The sequence below is a fragment of the Dermacentor variabilis genome, chromosome 4 (genome assembly GCF_050947875.1).
Source record: "Dermacentor variabilis isolate Ectoservices chromosome 4, ASM5094787v1, whole genome shotgun sequence".
NCBI lineage: Eukaryota > Metazoa > Arthropoda > Arachnida > Ixodida > Ixodidae > Dermacentor > Dermacentor variabilis.
This window is the reverse complement of record NC_134571.1, coordinates 22,446,856-22,467,897: the sequence shown is the minus strand read 5'-3', so window position 1 is coordinate 22,467,897 and position 21,042 is coordinate 22,446,856. Positions and strand designations below refer to the sequence as shown.

Genomic DNA, 21,042 nt, shown 5'->3' with positions numbered 1-21,042 from the left:
CCAGTGATTATAAAATTTTAATGGCAAAACCATTACACTCAACAACCAATTATTCAGACTCTCTAGGAGCCGTGAAAACATCAGTAAAAAATCAGTGCATGTATTTTAGTGCCCCAATGGTTAAGATCGACACAGGCATGTCCGAAATAGCTCTGAAGGCTAGCCAGTATACTTATCAGGCGTATCAGTGCTCGTACTGCGACAGGAGATGCCGAGTATATGAGTGTATAGTTAAGAAATACAAATGGTATTATGTGACAGTGGCCCCTTTCTAGCCTTGGTATGCTTAACCTTCATACAGTGCGTGATCTGCATAACCCCACTGTATTTTGGCGAAGCTGACTTTTCTGAACCAATGTTATGCAATGCTTGACCCTTGCCGGTCATTGCGCGCTTTCAAACCATAGATGAGAATGACAGAGGTGGAGGCAAAGGCCATTGCTGACAGCGGCGAATCTTTTCAATGAAAACCGCTACACTGAACAGCAGGAAGCTTGGCAGCAAAACTTCAAAGCAGCTATGCCTAACATTGCTACGGTGACTGTGGCTGCCAGCAGACTGGTGTTCGATAGCACTGGTTCAAAGCTGTGAGATAATCAAAATGACGGTGGTGGTGGCTTTGATTAACACTGTTCAGGCGTGCGGTCGAAAATCCCAGAAAATCTTATGACAAAGGGTTTCAGCATCCAAAATTGCAGACGTCCTACTACATTGGCTCTTTGGGGTACGTGGCAGGGCTGCAAAAGTGTCCGAATTATCAGTCATGTCCAAAAAATGGGTTGTTGACTGGATGCAGATCACAGATGGGCCTTCACATACAGTTAAACCTTGATATAACGGAGTAGGTAAAATCTAATTTGCTTCGTTATATCGAAATTTCATTATATTGAAATTTGCCCTTTTATGTAAGTAAGTACAGTCACTGATTGATTTTTTTTTATAACGAAAGGGGCCGCAGAGTTTTCCGAATTATCAGAATTCCAAATTATGCCATGTTGACAATATCTTCACATCGCCGGTGCGAATTAAGCGAAGTCAGCCACACTTTCGCATGCACTCCGCCCCCACAGCTGATGGCATTGCCTGCACTGGGACAGTGCTGTCATGAAAGGCGCCAGCAGCGTGGAGCGAATCCTTCATCTGCCTTTCACTCCAATGAGTCACCGAAACTCCATTCCTCCATTGTTTCACTCATCCTGGCATTCGCGCAACACAGCAACCCGTCACTTCTCGTTTTGTGTGGCCCAGTATCAATGTAGACGTTCAATGTAGACGTTCAGTCTCAATCCGTGTGCCTCAACTGCCAACAGTCTAAAGTGCATTGCCATACTGCGACTCGTCTTGGCACATTCTTGTCCCCGAACACCCGCTTCAGCCATCTGCATGTCGCGTCGATATTGTTGGCCCCTTTCCTCCCTGCAGGAACCGTTGCTACCTGTTAACCTGCATTGACAGGTTCACCAGATAGCCTAAAGCAATGCCCCTCCTGGACATAGTGGCAGAATCTAGCTCAAGCACTCATCACACTTTGCATTAGCTGCTATGGTGTCCCTTCCACCATTACAACTGACTGTGGTCGTCAATTCGACTCAACTTTGTCTGCCAATCTATCTTAGCTAGTCTACATCAATTACATCAAGACTACCTCTTACCACCCAATATCCAATGGGATCATTTAAAAATTTCTACACTAACTGAAGGCTTTACTCATGGATTTGATTTTTCCTTCATCATGGATCGAACAGCTTCCTTTCGTTATGCTTGGCATCCGCACCGCTCTTAGCAGTGACTCTTCTTCCACCAGCGCTGCCGAGCTTATGTTCGGCACCACTCAACGAGTCCCTGGTGAATTCTTCGATGACTCGCCCACGGTACCTGCTGATGTTTCTGACTACGCCTACCGTCTACACAGTGCTATGCATACTGTCGTTCTCCCCGACATGACATTCTTCCCAGCGTGTATATGTCAACCCTGGCCTTGAGAACTGCACGCAGGTCTTTGTGCGTCACGACACTGCATGTCTTCCTTTACGGGCCCCCGTAGGATGGTCCGTTCAAAGTACTCAAGTGTGCACGTAAAAACATTCTATTGCTCATCGACAGCCGGGAAGATACAGTCTCCATCGACCGTCTGAAGCCTGCCTACTTGTACTGTGACACCTTAGCCGCTTCTGCTGTCGCATTCCTTCCCGACCAGGTCCATCCTACTCGTCGCGTGCGTTTCGCACTGCTGCCATCCGCGCTTTGCCATTCGTCCAGCTCACATGCCACAATAGTCCGCGGAGCATTGGAATTGGCAATCAGGGCTGACTGAGGGGGCTCGGCTAAAATATAATTTGTGGTCACCAGGCACCAGTGTCTGTCTGGTTTTTCTTCACCCACAAGCTCATTACACCTTGTCCGAATGGTGCAAGCACTGTGCTGTGCATTGCACATACTGGGAGGCAGGGCTAGAAACTGCATTCAGAGATACAGTAGGTCTACTGTACTATTATTATTTTTCTGCAAGACATGTCACTGAAATATGGTTGATACACAAACGAGGTACTCAGTATGGTATGACAAAGTCATGTAGGAACACAGGTTAACCAAAGGCAGTAACCAATCTAAGACTCATTTTTGGATTTCTTTCATGTGCTTTCTTGTATTTAGCATAACTTTTATTACATTGGCTCTGTGTGTTGAAGGACATCCGCTAATTCTCATGATGCAGTTGCAGCCCTGTTGTACTGTTTATTCTATTGCTCGTGAGGCATATTTGTGAGAAAGTGCATGAGTTTTGATTGTGGTATTCTTTCAGGAAAACACAAAGTATGCTCTAAGATTGAAAAACCATGGTGCAAGGACAAATAATGGTGATGGTGGAGTGCCTCAGGTGAAAGGCCCTGATGGTACCACATTCACCTTCAGCGACAGCTCCCTGAGTTTCAATGGCACTAATCACGCCAGAGGGCAGATACCTCAGATACTCTACTACAGGTAACTTCAAATCATCAATGGTGGTGAATATAGGGGACTAAACCTTTGGGCTGTTCATGCGTTCGATATACGAGGGATATACGATATACGCCCGTTCTTATTATCGACCTTGCAAGTTTTTATATTATCCAGTTTGGAATTAATGGAAATTTTTACTGGAGGTGCTGACAGGGTCAAAAGTGGAAAGTGAAAACAGGTGAATCAGTGGCCTCATTACATTCCTGCTCACTCAAGGGATGAGAGTGAAAGTGACTCAAAGATATACAATCAATTGTTAGTCCAAGACAAGCAAATACAATTCAGTAATTTGTTGAAAATTCATTGAATAACAAAATTAACTTTAGTAGCATTTGTGACCAGAGTATCCCCATAAGACCGCTCTTACTTACCAATGCAAGAGAGCCCAAAAAGCCTTTGTGATAAGAGAATGATTGCATGAAAAAAGAAAAAAAATCATTGCTTGTTTCGCACACCTGTGGTAACTTGCACGAGGTGTTTTACTAAAGCCTCTAGTAATACTAATCTGCCCATTGTTTAAATTCTTTATGCCAGTCTCCCATAAAAAGAAGTGGCATGCCAGTGTATCTCCAGAATCCAAAAGTGCCCCATTTCATACATTGACTGCCTGCACTTTCAATACAAGGTTCTGTGTTGTCAGTTAAAAAGAAATCCATAGAGCAAACACCCTTGAACTCATTGCAGAATTCCAGACCTTCAGATAGATACTTCTGTGTTTGCTTCTTCTTCTTTTACTTCCACGCATGCTCGCTTATTTTTCTTCTTTAGTGAGCAGACTTGAATGGTTTATTGAATCAGTATTATGCTTTGAAGAAATGGCCATCTTATATTGATGAACTTTAATTGGGTAGGATGTTGAACTTGTAGTGTAATTAAAATTGACAGGTAATTGTAAAAAGATTCAACTAAATGCTGATTTTTTACTTGCCTTTGTGTAGTGCATTGCACAATGTCTCACTTCCTTTGTAGTACACCTCATGACACGGAAAGCCAGCAGGCAATGCGTGACTTAATGGAACTGCAAGCTCGTCGCAATGTCCTCAACATTTGTAGCACTGTTGTCAAGGCTAGCGCACAGCTGCTGTCTGAAGCTGCTTCTGAGCAAGGTCAGGAATTTTATCTCATTTTGTCAAGAACCTCTCTGAGCTTATTGGCATTATAGAATGTTCCTTGCATAGAACAAAAAAAGTGTTGTCATCTGCCACTTATTTGATTTGTTGACTGCTGCGTGTGCTTTTCTTTCACCATTACTAAGGTTCTTTGTATGGCCGAAATATAAGCTTGCTTAGTAAAGAGCTAAATACAGTCAACATTGGACTTCTTGTACCCCCTAGCGACTGCGAAAACCTCAGAAAAATCGGGCAGTCCAAAAAATGAATGCATTCGTTTAACCCTTTAAGGACGGAGGACGAGCTCTGCGCGTCAATTGAAAACTTGCCAAAATGATGGGCGATACCAGTTCTTCCAGTGCTTTTTTTGTTTTTTGTACAAGCCTGAAGATGATTGGCGCTCCTGTGTGTGTGTGTGTGTGTGTGTGTGTGGAAGAGGGGGGGGAGGGGGGCTGCGCTTTTTCCAGATGGTGCAAAAACTGTGCCAAGCTATTTCAAATAAGTTGGACAATAGGGTAAAAAAATGCAGCTGCGGTCTTAAAGAAGATCAAAAATTCACAAAATGCAGAATAGGTGTTGTGTACTGGCTTCCGTTAACCTGTGGCAACATGTACATAGGACAAACCGGTCGGTGCATAAACACCCGTCTGAAAGAACATGAACGTTATCTCGGTAAAAAAAACTATTCGCACTTGTCGAACCACTGTAAGCTATGTCATTGTGATCCGGTATTTTTTGACACTGACATTTTGTTGTCAAATAAAAACAAACTAACACGTGAAATCACAGAAGCGTTTCATATCAAAACGTGTCCTGAAAAATGCATAAGCCAACCATCGATCGCAATCACTGAAAATGAATTTGCTTTTTGAAATACTGGTTGATCCTTTTTAATCTCTTTTTTTTCTGTTTTTGTTTTACTGGCGACTCTTGTTGCACATGCTTACCGCTGATAGCTGGGGTATATGTGTTCTGTATCTTTCCGAAAATAAAACAGTTGTGAGTAAGCGCTCGTGTGTCCCCCTTCACTTTATCCTAGTCAGTTGTGCGCGCTAAATATTTCACTATGAACATTTTATGACCCCTCACAATGGCCCCTTTGCACTCTTGGTACGCTTTACCGCAATACATTGCGTATGCTTGACTGCATAACACAGCTATATTGCGGCGGAGATGACTTTCTGAAATCAGCGTTATAACGCTTTAGACCCTTGCCGTGCCTTTCGGTCTTCGACGCCATTGGCGATAATGACGAAAGCGGAGTCAGCACCATTGCCCACAGCTGTGATTCATTTAAATGCCAAATAGGGCACCGTACAGTAGGAAGCTTGATAGCGAACGTTGAAGCAGCTAGGCCCAACCACAGCCAGTGGATTGGTGTGCGAGAGCATTTTTTTTAAAGAGAGAAAGATGTTTTTTTTTTTCAGATTATTATGCACAAGTAACAACCGCTTGTCGGACCTGTAGCCGAAGGCTAGTTGAATGTCCGATAAAAAGATATAAAGGAAATCCTAGCACAGCAGGAATAAAAAAAAGAGCAACAGTAATTGTATATACAAAGTTGTTGATTGTCAATTCACAAGCCAACTAAAAGTAATTAAATACATCAGAGTACCAATGAACAGTGTAAGGGGCACAGTTCAAATACAGAATACATATCTCAATGTAAGGATGTGTACTATGATGTCAATTTCTTTTATGTATCCTACAAAAATTGCTAATAATATCGATTAGTACTGAACTGGTTGATAAAGCATACAATTTTGAAAATTTTATATGTGCATAATAAGAAAAAAAACGAGAGTAATATGACATTTCAATGCATAACAAAACAACACAATCGTGTCATGCTAATTACATAGAATAAGCAGAAAATAGTCTAAGAAAATATAATTCATCTTGCTTGGTACAGATCTATCAAGAAATTAATTATTTACTCTGTCTTTAACAAAGAAAGAAAATATTGTTTAAGGGCACTAGGCAAGTTTGAGGAATTAATGACTTCCGCTGGGAGTTCGTTCCAGGTTTTAATGCCTGTGAACTGTAGCATACGCTCTCTATATATATTGCTACACGGTGTGAGATTAAAATTAGCTGCAGTTACATTTCTTGTACAACGTGAAGACGAGTAAAATATGGATGAGCTGAATGGGTGGTTGAATCTAACAACTGTATAAACACACAACGAAATGCTCTGCTGGCATAAATAGTAAAATGGTAATATGTGATATTGGTGGAATAATGGGGCCGTGTGATCGTAATGCTTAGAATGAGACATAGTTCTAATTGCACATTTTTGGAGCTTAATAACCAGATTTAATATGGTTTTATATGCCTATCCCCACGTGTCGATGCAATACTTTAAGTGACTTTCAATAAAAGCAAAATACAAAAGTCATAAAACTGCGGTGTCAAAGTACTCGCAGGCTAGAGTTAAGCCGTAGCAACCAGATGCTAGTCTAGAGCAGATGCTGTTTGTGTGATCTTCTCATTGCAAGTGCTTATCAAAAATTACCTCAAGGTATATTTAAGAACTTGTCTGATCCAATGGAATGTTATTTATATGTATGTTTTATATGTAGACATTGTTAAAAAAAGCCTAGACGTCGGATTGGAAAATTAGACAACCTGAGAGAAGCTTCTATGTCCCACTTGTCCAAAGCTAGAAGCATTGAAGACTAGCTTTGACGATACCTCACTTGAAGTTTTATATTTACAGACTCCTCAACCTGCCAAACCTTTTAATATCTGACAAATAGTTAAAGTACAGTCATTATTTCAGATGGTGCATGACGTTGCTAGTAGAAGAATTTCAACAGCAATGTTTAATAGCACGTAGAAAAACTGCCGATAAAATTGGTCAATTTCTATAGGCACAGTAACGAAAAAGATAACACCTAAAGGAACAAATGCTGGATGAGCGAAACATGCATGAAATACTGAAAAAACAAAAGAAAACATACCTTGTAGGAAATGTGGTTAGGTTAGTCATTAGCCCCTTTGTTGCATTTGACTTCCTCTTACATGACAAGCGTGTACTTATGGTACCCTCCATTTTCACGTCATTATTTGCTCTGTGCAAGCTTTTCAACATTGTTGAGTTTAGCAGCACAATGTTACCAAGCACCATTAGAACTGCATTGCTGCTGAGTTGTTACTGCAAGGCTGTTGAGCTTTGCTTAGCCTTTTGCACAAAATAACATCTGATAGCTCCCTCTATAAATCTGTTCACAGATGATAAAGTGATCTATGAAATTGGATCCTCACACTTGATGACACAGTTGCTTCCATTGATACTTGCTCATCTTTGCCCAGTTGCCTCGTCTGACTCACAGGTGAGAATGTGCAGTATTTGTGCATAAGTATTTGACACATGTGGAATGTGTAATACCAGTGGCCTGTTGAATTTTTTCAAACACCTATTTAAGGGGCTGGGTTGTTTTGGCAAAGCAAGCAAGGATACTTGTTACTCTGGGCTCGTCTGTAATAGGTGTGCTTTCAACACGAACCTGTGGCCATGTGCTGCATCAATTTTAATGTGTTTTATTTGTCTGAGTGAAAGAAACTGATAAACTGGAATGCCTCTTGCCAGCACTGTTTTTGCACTGTGTTGTATAGGGCTTCACTAGTACAGGCAACAGAAAATTTGTGAATGTTGTGACATTAACGAATGCCATTGCTATCATCGAGCATTAAGCTTGATGTTGCATCATATGAAAGTGACAGCGTCACTGAAGCTAATCACCAGCTTTATTGTTCACAGAAATACCAGATTTTTTTGCATATAGCTGTCATCAAAAAGGTAAAAGGATATTTGATTAGAAAGTGCGAGAGCTGATTACATGCATGCAGTTTCAGATACAACTTTTACCTCTCATGACATAATGTAGCAGTGAATGCAGTGACTACTGGATATGCAAGCAAGATTGTTTCTGGACCTTTGCTTTCTGCAAATATTGGTGCTTAGTCACTCTCAGAAAGAGTTTAATCATGTTATATGCAGTTATTTGCACAGGTTATACGTTCACCATTTATTTTCTAGGGTTGTAATGAGGGGGCAAGTTACTATAGCGGTCAATCATATGTATGAAGATACTACATTGTAAAAGTAGGTTGTTTGATAGACATGATGAAGATGTTGTCAATATGTGTAGAACAGATGTTCAAAAGATTAAAGCTGTATGTGTTTGCTCATCTCTCTCCTATTCCTTTGTATCCTGCATAGAGTGCTGTTGAGGTGCTTGACTTAGTCCAAAAACTGCTGAAATGGGTGTCCACACTGAACCAAAGGAATGCGCCAACCAACCTAGCTGATGCATTGGCACCCATGGATGGAGGCATTGGCCCTGTTCACTATGCAGTGGTGGAGAGTGATCATCCGTACAAACCAGCCACTGTTTTCGTGTCCAAGGTAAGAACATTGATCAGCAATGTTCATGACCTGACTGTTCTCTATGGAAAATTTTTTTCATGCTTGCAAATGTACACTTGTCTTTCTGACAATTTTCTCAGGTATTCTGACTAAGGTGCATTGTGACTGTTACCAGCTATGTTTATGTGTGCTTTCATTTGGTATTGCCTTTCTTGCATTCCTTTTACGAATACTTTACTGACAGCACTGTTGCTTACTTTGTCAAAATTGGTCATGGTAGCTGGTTTTGCTAGTTTTTGCTGGTTACTACCTTATGTGGGAGAGTATGTGGTTAGGCAGGTAGTCTAATGCATGGTGAAGATAACCACTGGTCTATTAGAGCAACATAAACAGTGGTGAAGGGAAACAACAGAGAGCCTCAAAAGGAGTACTATGTGGTGCAATGAGATCAGAAAATTTGTAGGCACAATGTGAAGCCAACTGATGCATGACAGGTAATTAAGGATTGCTAAGAGAGGCCTTCATCCTGCAGTCAACATGCATAAGTTGTTGGCAGTGATAACTTTGTGTGGGGTCCATTAAGAATTCATTTTGCTAGTTGTTTGTGATTCTTACCAGCAGCAAATTCTGAGAAACATTTGTAAGTCAAGGTGACAGCCTTGCTTTCTAATGACGCACAGGTTGTTCGATTGGTGAGTGGTGTACTGTCGTGCATCTAAGTGTCTCCAAGGCAAAGAGATGAAGGGGCAAAAGGCAGTGGCTTAACTGTAGCAGCTACCTGGTACAACTACTAGTGGGCCTTTTATTGCACAAGTTTTCAGAGCATTAGATCCACGAAAAAAAAAAATGAAATTTTGCAGCAGCCAGTGCATACACTGGTGGCTGCAAAATGTATACTGTATACTTCTGCATTTGCTTCTTAACCCTTGCAATGCTGAGGATGAGTCCCATTCTTCTAAAGATTTCCTTTTGTCTTCTGAGTGCCACAGTTAAATGACAGCCATTTTATAATTTTGGTGTCACTTCTGCACTACTAGGTAGTACCAGCTTCTCAGAAAACAGATTTTTGTGGACGTGATTGGTGGAAACACAGTGGAAGTCTGGCACCTCTGGGTTTTAAGCATAACGGCATGAAGTTGGTGGCTGCAGAAATGATGGCCACCTTTGTCAGTGCCAGAATTGTGGCGTTTTTCTATATTTTTTTACCTCAAGTAAGCGATAAAACCTGGAAAACTCTAGTGTGTTCAGAGCTTCAACTTAGCACTGATTAATGCGAGGAATACTTTGAGCCTTCGGTGGCCTCTCTTGTGTGAACATGGTTCGATAAAGAAAGCTTTGCCACCAGCACCTCTGCGATTTCTTTTCCTCGTGGCATGCACATGCAGGAAAACAAAAGTCTGCTTGACTTCTGGGCCACTATGTTGTAGCAATGCCTGTTTCAATGCTAATGCCTTTTTGGCACTTTTCAAGTTCGTGAGTGGCCACATTTCACGCTTCGCCCCCGGCAAGTGGTGCTTGACCACTCGCAATCGCGAAAAGCGCCGCAAGGCACTAGCATCAGGAGAAGGCATTGCCACAAAATTGTGGCCATACTTATTTGTAACTAAAAAAATTGGAAAAAATTGACAGTAACAGACAACAGAAAATACCACATGCTAATATTATGATAAGGAGTGGTGTTCACAATAAATCAGTCATACAAAATTTAGAAAAATTTGGTGGTTTTCCGAAAAATAAATTTGGGATGGAGAGGTCAAGACAGTAGGTATTTTAGTCTTTTCTGATGTCTATGCACAGAAAATTTTTGGGGTCTGATGTACTCCCCTAAGAAAAAGTAGAATAAAACTTCGTAGGTACGATCCTGTTATGTATGACTTCTTGGTGTCAATGTTAGTGATTGAGAACACCAAATGATCCAGTAGCGTTGCACCTAATTTTACAGGTTCGTACATTCCTGGAAAATACAGTGTTTCAGTACTAACATTCAGTATAGCCAAACTGCGATCGTGTGATACATTTTCTGGCCACTAGATCCTAGTAAACAAGGAAAGGCACAAGGCGGGCATGCTCGAGAGCAGTTGCCAACCGCAGCAGCAGCTTCCCTGCAATGTTCACCCATCAATCTCACATGAAAACATTGACGCCTATGCAGTTTCCCATTCCGGTACAAGCAAATATCATCTCAGGTCTTCACACGCCACATTCACAGTTATCGCTGCCAACTCTATTGGGATAAGCATCCTCACTTATCTGTTTCACAGGGCATGGAGGGTAGTAACGTTGTAAGCATATTGCACGGCGCGACCCGAATGTGCCACCGTTCCCTGCTACAGGCAGCGTGAAGAGAACATAATTTTTCTCTCTGGCAGCATCACAGGCATCGCATCCCGGTGTCTCATAGCAGCTTAATTTTGTTTCAGTTTCTCATTGCTGGTGTAAAACACTACACAGTAAAAAAATGACAGCGTGCACCTCAGGTTGCTCGGGCCCCACCAGCTCGATGTATAGGATGTGTCCAGAAAGTAATGCACTTTTATCCGTAGAAAAACATTTATTCAAGATATCATTACAAACGTTTAGAATTCTTCGAAGTAGTCTACTCTGGCATCTGCACATTTTTGCCAGCGACTATGCCATGCACTTTATACATCCTGGGAGGCATCAACGGGAACCTCTTTTAGAGTGTTTGTCATGGCGGTTTGGATAGCTTCGATGGTCCCAAAACAGACTTCTTTCAGGGTGCTCTTGATTCTCTGGAAGAGAAAAAAGTCCGCCAGAGCCAGGTCAGGACTATAGAGGGGCTGGGGCAGTGTCACCAAGTTGTGCTTGACCAGGAACTCCCGCACGCGCAGATAAGTGTGGCTGGGAGCATTGTCATGATGCAACTGCCAGGTATCGGTGATATCCTTTTGTGTTCGGAGGACCTTTTTTCTCAATCTCTCGAGCACATCCACGTAGTAGGCAGCGTTGACTGTCTGCCCTTGGGGTATGAATTCTTTGTGAACCACACCCTTGGCATTGAAAAAGACAATTAGCATTGTTTTCACTTTCGACTTGCTCATTCTTGCCTTCTTGGGGCGAGGGGACTCCAAGGTGTGCCATTCAGAACTTCGGCGCTTCGTCTCAGGATCGTACTCAAATGCCCATGTTTCGTCGCCGGTAATGACACTGTCCAAAAAATAAGGTTCAGTTTGCACGTGTTCCAAAAGTTCGCTCAATATCACCACTCGGTTTTCTTGTGGTCGTCAGTCAACAGCTTGAGGACCAGCTTGGTGCACACTTTTTGCATGTTCAAATCATCATTTACAATGTCATGCACGATGGTTTTCAGAATATTGAGAGTATGTGCTATCATCTGCACACTCATTCGACGGTCGGTGTTCAAAAGATCATGAACACGGACATGTCTTCTCGGCCCTCTTTAAACGTCTTGTCAGCTAGGTTGTTGCCTATGATGCCACAGTGAGCAGGAATCCATTGAAATATAATGTGGTGCCCTCTTTCCAGAGCATGGTAGTGCACTTCCCTGATGTCAGATATTATCTACTCATAAATTCTGTGATGTAATGCAGACTTGATACAGCAACCACCTTGAAATTGCAGAATATGACAAAGCAGAATTCCCGTAAGTTTGCTGAATCATTTGGCAGGTGTAGGTGAGACTCTTATCGAATTTAGCACAGAACTTGATCGCATACCATTGTTTGCATGCGGATGCCATCACACGTTGTGACAGAGCACTATCAGTAGATTCACGGAAACAGCGATCCTGACGCTCTCAGAGCTTGGAGCAGACTGCGCTAGGCAATGATGAAAAGCTAAGAGTCCCCCTACCTAACCCAACAAATCCAATTGTGGTACCACGGCTGCTCAATGCAAAAGCAAGGTGCGGCCAGCTAAGTGGCACTGCGGACAATAGGTGAGCGCGTCTCGGCCAAGTTTACAGTTGAGACAGCTTTTCTTGGTGAGGGCGCCACTGCTCAGGGATACTTTCGCAACTTCGTGCCGGGTCTAAGCGGGCACTGGTTCTCGCGTCAGAACATGTTTGCCCCGTGCGATATGCGTTCATCTCGTGCTTTTTCGCGTGCGTGTGTGTGAGCAAGTCGGTTTGCATGAGAACGTGTTTGCCTCATACGATATGCATTCATCATGTTTTTTTGCGTGTGTGTGTGTGTGAACAAGTTTGACTGTGCTTGCTGTGCTTTGTTAAGCCTCTTCGGTGTGCGTGTGTGCCGTAGCCAGCCTCGTTCATGTGGCTCGATGCCACGCAACTGTTGTGTGCCATTATGCGACACAAATGCCAAAAAGGACATGACTGTGAAATGTCACGAGTTCCGCTATGACTTGGAGCATCAAGAAGTGTGGCTGAAAAATATATCTCGCCAAGGAGTGTCGGGGAAAGGAAGCAAGTGGGAACCGAGCGACAGGTCTCTGGTATGTTCCCTGCACTTTACAGAAAATGACTATAAAAAGAACACGAAGCTTACGCTCCTGCTTCCGACTGCAGTACCGACTGTGTTTGGCAAATATTGACAGTACCTGCACAAAGGGAATGTGCAGCCGAAAAAACGCTGTCAAAGAAGCTTTACTGATGACACAGCAGTTGCGGCAGGCGATGGTTGCGGCAGCTCAGGAGAAAGCCTCAACAACGAAAGTGCCTTGCACTTTCTCAGTGACAAAGTGGAAGCTCTAGTTCCTGACACTGCTTTAGAATCATGCTCTGAACGTAGTTAGCCAACTTAGCTAACCGGGCTCGGAATGTTAATTCAACAGTGAAGTGACTTTTTAGGTTTTCGCACGTGAGGGTACCGGGCTGACGCCAGGTGGCGTAGAGTCGCAGGCACGAGACGGTAGGTAACTGTGTAGAGTAGCAGGCACGGGACAGTAGGCAACGGTGTGGCGGGCAGGATGAACATGGAAGGCGTGTGTCCACTGTTGGCATGCGGGGAGCGGGCAACAACGAACTGAGTGAGTGAAGTAATCGGCGGAGCAAGCCGCGTATGGTGCAGCGGGACGGAATGCAGACTGCGTGTGTGTGCGTGCACCAAGGATTTTCTGAAATAAAGAATGTACTTGACAAGTGGGGGCTTTACCGACCAGACCTAACATGGAGGACCAAGAATCGTGTAGTGCCACCCAGCCAGATGTGCAGCCTCTCCTGCCTTCTTCAATCGTCCAAGGACCGTTAACTTCGACCTCTGGGACCACAATGGAAAGGGAGAGACTCGCGGCTGATATACCTCAATTTCTGCGCACCACGCTGCTCAACGACATGGTTAAGCCTGACGAGACAACCAGCATGGCTAGGCCCAACGAGACAGCTGGCGCAGGGCCAACGCTCAACATCAAAGGTGCACCCATCCAACTGCCGAAATTCAGTGGCTACCAGGACCAACACTCGCCGCAAGACTTTCTGGAGAAGTACTCGGAGTACTGCGATATTGCGAGGATCCCCCCTGACCACCGTTTGCAGTTGCTTCCAACAGCATTGAAGAGGTCAGCCAAACAATGGTGGCGCTTCTTAGGTGCGCACCCTGACTGGCAGTCCTTCGCGTCCGAATTTACGATGGAGTTTACCACAGTGGACTACAAGTTTGAATTAAAAGCAGAGCTAGATCAGCGCACTCCGCATCTGGCAGAAAACCTCAAGCAGTTCATTCACGTCGTTGCCAAATAATATGACCGTATAGCGGAGCCTGTTTCAGATGCCGAAAAGATAGAACGCGTGCGGAGACAAATGTATCCGACATTCCAAGTCCTAACGGTCAGCATGAGCTTCGCAAAACTACAAGAAATGGTCAAGGCGGCCGGCCCTATCATGGAATGTGCTTGGCATTGCCTGTGCTACGTGCCACCACCACCACCTGCATAAGCCACCACCAGCTGCATAAGCAGCAGCTGATTTGGCCTTTGTCTATTCATCTCCGCACACCACTGCAACGTCCAACCAAACCCTCCCGGCCCAGCAACGAGAGTGGCAGCTGCAGCCTATGACAGTTTCGGCTTCTGAGTGTCGGCGGTCAACGAGGCTTCACGCTGGAGCCCCGAAGTGAAACCACACACCTGTGCCATTTGCTCGCGCGCCGGACACACGGGGCAACTACACTTTGGCACCGCAACAACTCGGGAGAGGGCTTCAGGACTTCGAGTTTCAAGCGATGCAAGGTATCCTGCGATTTGAGCCGCCAAATCGCAGTATCACGTGTCGGTGGTGTGGCGGTTTTGGCCACATTGCATGCCAATGTGCTACTGGTAGACCATGCAGCCAACCCCGCTGTAGTACTGCAATTCCCCGGGACACCTACAAGGAGATTGCCCGGGAAATGGACGAGCACAGCCACTTCTACGGCCGACGGCTACGCAACGTCCCTGCAAGTGCTCGCAACAGCCGGAAATAAAGAACCACTGCTTCAACTGTTGATTGGTGACAGTGTCCTTTATGCACTCATGGACACTGGGGCAAAAGTGAGCTTAATAGGTAGCCGTGCCATCGCAGCGGCCAAGTATGCAGGAGCCACCTTCACGGAAGAAGCACGAACCCTGAGGATTGCTCAGGGCTGGTCACAAACTGCACAATCGGTTCGCTGTCGTATTCGTTGGCAAGGTGGGTCCAGGAAGCAGCGTTTCTTTCTTTTGCCAGAGCTGTGTCACGATGTTGTCCTTGGGTGGGATTTTCTTGAGGTGGCAGGTATTTCTCTCCACACACGCCTTGGCGGACGGTCACTGCACTCTGATCCATATCCCCGCAGGGGCGTCTGCGTCAGCAGGCGTTTGGTGTGTTGCGACACCACGTACCTGAGCACACGAGGGTTGGCCCCTCCCACGTGTAGCCGTGCACGGCTTAGCCATGTCTGGGGAAAAGGGGATCCTGGGGGTTGAGCATATGCTGGGTGTTTGAACCTTTAAGGCCCCTCGGCGGGGGCAACACACCCCTTTGGCCTCTGCTTCACACAGACGGCACCCCCGGACTGACCCACCTGGGGGAAATCGGCAGTCGCCTTTTCCTGTCTCCTCTTCAATCTTTTTCTGTCTCTCTCACTTTCAATCTTTCCTGTCTTCTACTCACTTATTCTTACTTCTGTATTTCCGGGCGGCAAGGGTTAACCGTGTGTCATATATTCAACCTTGGGTATATACATTAGGTTATAGTAGCGGTGTATAGCTGGCGTCTGCAGGTTTCTTGGAACCTGCAGCATCCCCTTGTTGGGCTCGGTGGCGGGTGGCTATCACCGCTGCCCAATTTTCAAACTATCCAATGGCAGAAGCGTTCCCGCGACTTTTAGATCGGCCTCTGAAAAGAGGTCGCACCAAAGCAACTTTCCAGTTCTTTTTAAAACCAACCGAAAACTCATTTTCAAAATACCACGTTCTTCACAGTGAAGGCAACACAACCGTAAGAAAACTGTCACCATTCATAGTTTCGAAATGCCTAGCAAACACAATTGGAGCTGGTTACAAAGCCTCGAAGATGGCTAGCAGAGACCTCCTCCTTGAACTGACCAAAAAAGATCAACTTGAAAAACTCGCCGAACTCACCACTATCGGCGACATCAAAGTGACAATCTCGCCACACCGCTCACTGAACACAAGCAGAGGAGTTATATCAGAAGAAGACTTCCTGAACCTCAGTGATGAAGAGCTCCTTGAAGGATTTCAGGAGCAAAACGTAATTAAGGTACAGAGAATCACACTACGACGCAATGACCAACAGATTCCGACGAAACATGGCATATTGACATTTGGTAGCAGCACAGTCTCTAGTTCACTCGACGCAGGATATTTGAAAATCAACGTGAGGCCGTACATACCGAACCCGAGGCGGTGTTTCAAGTGCCAGAGGTTTGGGCATGGATCACAATCATGCAGAGGCAAAGAAACATGTGCGTAATGTAGTGCCAATGACCATCCTTCTGATAACTGCAATGCTCCCGCACAATGTGTAAATTGCAAGGGCGATCATCCAGCTTACTCACGGAGTTGCCCTTGCTGGAAAAGAGAAAAAGAAATAATTGCAATAACTGTAAAGGAAAAGATTTCATTCAATGAAGCGAGGAAAAGGCTAGCAAGTAAGCTATGCCAGTGTGACGCGGCAGGGGGCAGTGCCACACCGGTCTCAGGAATCTACAGGGTCCACGTCCGGTACCCCTGTAGAGACCCCAACCGCCCCCTTGGTGGATGCAGCCAGTGCTGCTCCATCAGAAATGAAGACGGGCCGGCAGACCTCACTGCCGCTGGGTCTGAAGTTGAACCGTACCCCACAGCCCAAGACGCGCGTCTCGGCGCCGGGCTCTCGATTGTCCAGTGCCTCGGAAAAGGCGATGGAGGTTGATCCAAAAACCCGGCGTCATTGACGCCAAAAGACCGGCGCTCCTTGGAGCGCTTACAGAAGGAGAAACATATTGTAACTCCAGTGAGAAAGGGAAAGGTAACCTGAGCGTTTACCGCCCTTTTGTAAGGGTAGTACGCTTTTTCAAAACACGTCACCTACAAGCTCACGCACATAAGTAATTTTTTTTTTCCAAATCCAATGAGATGGCTTTTATTATTCATTGGAATTGCAGAGGCCTAATCCACAATCTAGGTGACATCAAAGATATTATAAGTAAGTTATCACCAGTGACATTCTGCCTCCAAGAAACAAACCTAGGACCCAAACATACACATTTTCCTAAAGGTTTTACTGTCGTAAGAAAAGACCGCGAGCACTCCAGTCGTTTATCAGGAGGTGTCGCTATTGTTGTCCAAAACGGCATTCCCACACGGAACGTTTTATTAAATACTCCGTACGAGGCAGTAGCTGTCACCGTTTTGTCATTTAAAACTGTCACCATCTGTTCATTGTACATTCCTCCGCATAGCCATTTCAAAACTCGAGATTTAGAAGATTTAATTGACCAGCTGCCAAAGCCTTTTGTTTTAGTTGGAGATTTTAATGCTCACTGCACTCTTTGGGGTAGCGATAAGAATGACCAAAGAGGACAGCTTATCGAAGATTTTATTTTGACTAATAACATCTGTCTTTTAAATTCAGGTGCGCCAACTCATTTTTCACTGAGTTCACGCACTTTTAGCTGCATTAATTTAGCATTCTGCTCTCCCGACATTTTTACCGATTTTAAATGGGATGTACTGGAGACGTCATATGGCAGTGATCATCTACCGGGTATAATCAACCTCACCTCAACGCTACCCATTATATCTCACAAACCGCGCCATTGGAAACTACAAATGGCAGACTGGTCTGTTTTCACAGAAAGTGCCAGGCTGGAGGAGCTTACTTTAACAGATTTAAGCATTGACGAAATTAATGAAAAATTTACTAACTGTATTATTTCTGTAGCCGAAAAGGCCATTTCACAATCTTCTGGCGTTGTTCTGAAAAAGCTTAATCCTTGATGGTCACATGAATGCACCGTAGCTAAAAAGCAGCAAAATAAGGCCTGGGGAATCTTACACAGGTACCCAACATATAACAACCTTCTAAATTTTAAACAAGCCAAAGCAAAAGCTCAATATATCCGGAGATGGGCAGAAAAATGTTCCTGGCAAAAATTTGTATCGACAATTAATAGCACCGTCGCATCCAAAAGGATGTGGGAACAGGTCAGGAAGTTTAAGGGGGACTACTCATCATACATGATACCAATACTTACACCTTCAGGCACTCAAACAACACTACAAGAACAAGCGAATATACTTGGGGAACATTTTTATAACATCTCTAGCTCGGCTATTTATTCAAACACGTTTTTAAAATACAAACTGTCAGCAGAAAAGGAGAAGCTACCAACTGCTTGTATGTCAAGGGATGAATACAACGCTCCATTCACGGTACAAGAACTTAACAGGGTCCTCTGTGCTGGCAAAACAACTGCAGTAGGTCCTGACCAGATCCATTATTCCATGCTTGCACACCTTTCCCAAGCATCCGTAGAGGCTATCCTTGAATTTTTTAACAAAGTATTTGAATCTGGAAGCATGCTAAAGAGTTGGAAAAACGCAATAGTTGTGCCTCTTTTAAAAACAGGTAAATCCCCCACATCCCCAAGCAGCTTTCGACCCATTGCCCTGACAAGCTGTTTGGCAAAATCATACGAAAGTCTCGTAAATGCGAGATTAACTTTCACGCTTGATACACGGAACTCCATTGATTTTCACCAGTGTGGCTATAAAAAAGGGTGTTCAACAACGGACCACCTCGTCCGACTTGAACACGAAATACGTGAAGCATTTTTACACAAACAACACTGCCTCGCAGTGTTTTTCGACCTAGAAAAAGCGTATGACACCACGTGGAGATTTGGAATCTTACGTGACCTCGCCTCATTAGGAATCCGTGGCAAAATGCTAAACTGTCTGGCTGATTTTATGTCCAACAGAACATTCCAAATCCGTCTAGGCACTGTGATCTCGCGCACATTTATCCAAGAAAACGGCGTGCCACAAGGTTGCGTACTTGGCACAACACTCTTTATAGTAAAAATGAACTTTGTCAACAATGTCATTCCCACCTCTGTTATGCACTCCATATACGTCGATGATCTGCAAATAGCGTGCCGCGCCTCAAACTTACGAACATGTGAAAGGCAGCTCCAGATAACAATAAATAAACCAATGGAGTGGGCTGAGAAAAATGGCTTTCGCTTCTCTACTCAGAAAACCGTTACAGTGCTTTTTTCGCAAAAACGAGGGTTTTACTTAGACCCGGAGGTAAAATTGAATGATGTCGCGTTGCCTGTAAAACAAGAAATTCTTGGGAGTAATCATTGACAAAAAACTAAACTTCCTAGCCCGCATTAAAACACTAAAGATTATGGCAAATAAAGCATTGAATATCCTGAAAGTTTTATCTCATAAGCACTGATGTTCCGACCGAACACGTCTTTTACGTATTTACCGGTCTCTTGTGCGTAGCCTTTTAGACTACGGCTCCGTGGTTTACGGCTCAGCCAGACAGTCCTACATCCAACGACTTGACACAGTACATAACCTTGAACTGTGACTGGCAAGTGGTGCCTACAGAACGTCACCTATTCAAAGTTTATATGTTGAGTGTAATGAACCCTCATTACAGCACCGCAGAGCATTACTCACTTTTTCCTACGTACTAAAAATTCAATCATCACCACAACGCATATGCTACAACATCCTCACACAATGCAACTCACGCCTACACTATACAAATAAACCAAACATGATTAAACCGCTTGTCCTGCGATATGAGGAATATGTTCGGGATGATGACATTCCTTGCGAAGTCCTCCAGGTTTCCAGAAAGCCACAGTGTTTGCCCCCGTGGTACGATTTTGAACCGTTATGTGAGTGGACATTGACACATTTAAAGAAGAAAGACACCCCATGCGAACACATCACACAAGAATTCCGTACACTTCAAGACAAATATCAAAATAACATGCAATATTACACTGATGGCTCTAAAACGAAAGAGCACGTTGGTGTGGGGGTCGTAACGGAAAATTGGGAAAAAAGTATTCGATTGCCACAACACGCCTCTGTTTTCACGGCCGAAGTTTTCGCTATATGGGTTGTTGTCAAAAAGATTATGGCTGATAAACACAAAAATGCAGTCATATACACCGATTCTTTAAGCACACTAAATGCTCTACATCTTAAATCTGAGTGTGAACCCCTGATTGGAGACATCTTAAACATAGTGGCTTTTAACAAATACGGGAGGTCAATTCGTTTCTGCTGGGTCCCAAGCCGTGTTGGGATACCGGGTAACGAAGCAGCTGATAGATATGTATTGATGGCAGCGCACAAGGAAATTACAAATACGACACTCCCATATAATGATAGCATCCGTGCAATTAGAAAAGCCTTCACGGTAAAATGGCAGCGCGAATGGGACCGTTGTGCCGACAACAAGCTACATCTCACGAAACCCATAGTTGGCGAGTGGAAGTCATGCTATCATCAGGAGTGGTTCATCGAAGTAGTTTTATGCCAACTACGCATTGGGCACACACACCTCACACACAATTACTTACTTACGAAAGAAGACACACCAACATGTGAGAAATGTCAACAGGCACTAACAGTTATGCACATATTACTCACATGTACAGAGACGGAAACACACAGACGAACACTTTTGCACAAATTATATCAACTGCACATGCCTTTACACCCTGCTTTAATTTTAGGTGATGATCCGCTAGTCCCATTATGTGACATCCGTAAATTTCTAGACGACACTGGATTTTTACATAAAATATAGACTACTAATACAGCTTTTTCCTTCATAAACTGGATTTTAAAACACCTCGTGTTTGGTGCAGCATAGCCTTAGCTACTTTTGCGCCATTAAACCCCATTTAACTAACTCTAACCCATATGGGCTTGTAAAACTTAAGAAGGCACCGAAGCAGCCATGTGCGTTGGATGCTGGACACCGACCCCTGTCAGTCTGTAAGACTGCATTGTAATGCGATAAGCAAGGTGAAGAGCCTGATGAAAATGTGGCCAGCTCTCTACAGGCGCTTTTTGCAGGTGTGCAGGATGAATAGGATGTATGCCACAATACCACTGAGAGTGGCTAGT

General features: G+C 44.2%; 1 protein-coding gene across 1 annotated transcript in view; it reads left to right on the top strand.

Annotated features, from left to right (window-relative positions):
* Window positions 1-21,042, top strand: part of hiw (MYC binding protein highwire) — a 262,991-nt gene that overhangs the window by 127,694 nt on the left and 114,255 nt on the right. The window contains exons 37-40 of the mRNA XM_075688361.1: window positions 2,801-2,979; window positions 3,967-4,103; window positions 7,341-7,441; window positions 8,332-8,517. Coding sequence (XP_075544476.1) covers window positions 2,801-2,979; window positions 3,967-4,103; window positions 7,341-7,441; window positions 8,332-8,517 — 603 coding nt within the window. The remainder of the gene's footprint in view (window positions 1-2,800; window positions 2,980-3,966; window positions 4,104-7,340; window positions 7,442-8,331; window positions 8,518-21,042) is intronic.